The sequence below is a fragment of the Rhagoletis zephyria genome, unplaced genomic scaffold, assembly GCF_001687245.7.
Source record: "Rhagoletis zephyria isolate East Lansing unplaced genomic scaffold, Rhagoletis_zephyria_1.1 Rzeph_scaffold_02209, whole genome shotgun sequence".
Taxonomy (NCBI): domain Eukaryota; kingdom Metazoa; phylum Arthropoda; class Insecta; order Diptera; family Tephritidae; genus Rhagoletis; species Rhagoletis zephyria.
The window spans coordinates 15,565-18,918 of NW_016159293.1; the positions used below are offsets into that span (position 1 = coordinate 15,565).

General features: G+C 34.7%; 1 protein-coding gene across 1 annotated transcript in view; it reads right to left on the reverse strand.

Annotated features, from left to right (window-relative positions):
- Positions 1-2,518: 2,518 nt before the first annotated feature.
- The window catches only part of LOC108366272 (protein unc-119 homolog), a 47,876-nt gene continuing 47,040 nt past the window's right edge, over positions 2,519-3,354 (reverse strand). The window contains exon 3 of the mRNA XM_017620610.1: positions 2,519-2,769. Coding sequence (XP_017476099.1) covers positions 2,651-2,769 — 119 coding nt within the window. The 3' untranslated portion in view covers positions 2,519-2,650. The remainder of the gene's footprint in view (positions 2,770-3,354) is intronic.

Below are 3,354 nucleotides of genomic sequence, written 5' to 3' on the forward strand. Positions count from 1 at the left end.
TTGCCTTTTTTGCAATACCTAGTGCCTTTTCCTGCCTTTTTCGCTATTTTATTTTGCCTTTTCCAGCCTATTTCGTTATTTTATTTTGCCTTTTTTATAGGTTTTTAGGTCCTAAAAATCCGTTTCCTGCTTATTACACTGCTTTGGTGAGATCTCTTCATATGTTCATTGCTTCATTCACAAAAAATAAAACGCTCCAATTTCAGTAGCGATTTTTATAACATTTAGAAAACGTCATTAATGAAAATCTATTTTTGAACGAAAAAAACTTTATAGAAAATATAAAATTTTGGCCGATTTAAAAAAGTATCCACTTTTATACTTATAGGAAAAAAAAAGTATCCCGCAAAAATTCGTCTAAAAATGTATCCAATTGGATCTATCCAAACAGCATCCCTGGTCATGGCCAGTTGCTCTCAGCTCGATTGGCGCAATCTTGTATTCTATCGTTCTTGTACAAGCATGGACAAAGAGTGAGCGCCTGCTTAAAGAGCGTAAGCATCACATGCAAATACATGCGAGAGCGTAACAAAGCGAACGCAAATTCAATCAAACGTAATTGGCACACTAACACAATCACGCTTTCAGCTCGCGGTTTACTTGTGGTAGTGATCACATCTGCTCATATACACTCCTCGTCATTTGAATTGCACACCCTTTCAATTCTTAGTATTTACAGTTTTTCGTTTGTTTATTTAATATAAACTTTTGTAAAAATATCGTCACTACATACGGATAAAGGCGCGCTGGTGTTTTGGCGGTGAAAAAAAGCGTTTAAAAAAATTTTGCGAAAAAAGATGCTTATAAAAAACTTTGGCGAAGTATGTTAAGAATATTTGACGCTGAAATTTTTTTATGCGTCTTTTTTCGCCGTCAACTTTTGAGCTCGCGTCATTATTCGTGTCTAGTGACGATATAGCATATTCTACGGGTAAATGCAATTTTAAAATTTTTTAAAAACTAAAGCTTAAAAGAAAGTTTATTTTCCATTTCTTGGGCAGCATTTTATATGATTTTTTCGTTTTTCTCGAGAGCTGGAAACAGTTCTTAAAAAAAGGTCAACATAGGAGAGGATGACCTGCAGTGAATAATAATATTTTTAGAAAAATTTCTGATATGCAATAATGTAATTAAGTGCAAGTTTGAAGTGACTCTAAAACAGCCCCGATTTTTCAAATTCATTTATTTTTTATTGACAGTGCTGCGCATTTTATTCCATATAAAAGTTTTGTCGAGCATACTTTGTATGAGAGAAAATGCGCAGCACTATCACCAAAAAAATTTTCAAAAAGCACCGCAGACACTTGAAACTTGCACTTTATTGTACCCCTTTGTTGACATTATTTTAACTCGGTATAAAGTTTTAAAATCGGATGTAATGAATATTAAATAAACAAAATTAAAAGTGTAAATACTAAAGATTAAAAAGTTGAGCTATTCAAATGACGAGGAGTGTATGTGGCGTACGTTTGGGAGAGTGAGCCTTTTTACTCCAGAATGCGTGTGCAGTGGCTCTCATTGCTATACGTGTATTAGTAAGATTTGTTGCCCCCTTCCCGTTTGCCCATGATTTTCCCCTGATCTATCCCGTGAAATGGGCTCGCTTGCCCATACGGGCCAAAAAGCCCATACGGGCAAAAGTGCCCATGTCTGCATTATAGTACCACTTTCTTATGTAAATTTTATAAACGCAAACTCCAACGACTAAAAACCGCAATAGAGGGATGAGAGATTAAAAAGTATTCACAGTCGCTAATAGAGCGACTAAAACTATGTTCCCATTGGCGTAATTTAGAGGTCAATCTTAATTTACGCATAAATTAAATACAAACTAAGTAATTTCGCCTTGTAAAGTCTCTCAGTAAATTAAGATGAAAGTACGTAGTTTATCTTAAACCAAGAACCAAATCACGAACAAATCAATGTCGGCTCTAATTTTATCGATAATAATCGAAAAAAGTTTTGTCCCACAACTGATATGTCATTGTGTTCGGACGTTTTTGTTTTTAATAATCGCGCGTGGTAGTTTGTAAAATATTTCCAGAAGCTTTCTCTTTTGATCACTCATCTAAAATCTAAAAAATTACCACAAACAACTCAGAATATAAAAATATACGCAATTACTCACATTCGCGATCTCTTTTCGTTAAATAAACAATAACACAGGGTTGCTACAAAGCTGCCAAGACAAATAAAGAAACGCGTGTATGAACGCACTTAATTTAGTGAGGTATTTTAAACGAAACTAAGTATTTTATGTTGGTAATGTGAACATAGTTTAAGCGACACTCAAAATATCATCGATAATCGATAATCGCTTAATAGTCGTTTATCTACTGCCAGTCGACATTCGCATTTGACTGTACTGCGAAGTACGAAGTATAACGGTTCAAAAATAAGTACTGTACTTCCGAAAGAAGTACGGTTGGTCACATTGGGCTTGCGTGCATTCTACTTACATACATATTTACTATGTATCGACCACGGAGGTACATCGCAATAAAACTCCATGCATGCATACAATCTCAAATATTTTTATTAGCTTTTGATTCTTACACATAAATTAACAGTTAATTGTAGAACAATATTAGTAATAAGGCTTGTATGGCTTTTGGTGAGAATTGATTCCAATATCCTCGAATACGTCCATTTAAATAAACATACCACCATCGTAAGCGTAGTCTGCTTTGTTGTGCATGATAAGACGGTTATCAACAAAATAGAAACTGTCCGAGCGAGTTTCGAATGGACTAGCGATCATTTCTGAAACTAAATAAGAAATAATATCTTATTCCCATTTCGTCTGTTGCAAGCATTATAATACAAATGTAAAAGTACTTAAAGTGCCTACTAGTGCTGGGGTTCTATCCTTTTAGATTATCCGGATAACAAAATGAACGTAGCTTAACCGGATATCCGAATATACGGCGGATAGTCCCAGTCCTAGTGCGTTCCAATCTACCTATGCAAATTGAAAATTAAACAAGTAAGAGCAGCGCTGTCTTCGGCTATGCCGAAGGCTTCATACCTTTCATGAACATCTGCAAATTTTACTTTGACAGATTACTGCTTTTGAATACATCTGCATACATCGATAGAGGAGTTACATACTTATATAAAAAATCGCATCTAAACAATCAGAGGTATGGAAGATATACTTTATATGACACCAAACTAAGTGATTTTCACCGCTATGTGATCGGTATGTAAACCGGTAACACAATTTATTGGGTTTAGTTTCGTACATAAAGGAGATATATGGCAAAAACTGGTATCTTAACAATCAGTGCTATAGGAGATAAAGCTTATACAGCATAGATTTTGACGATTTTCTCAGTAGACTTTGTATTATTA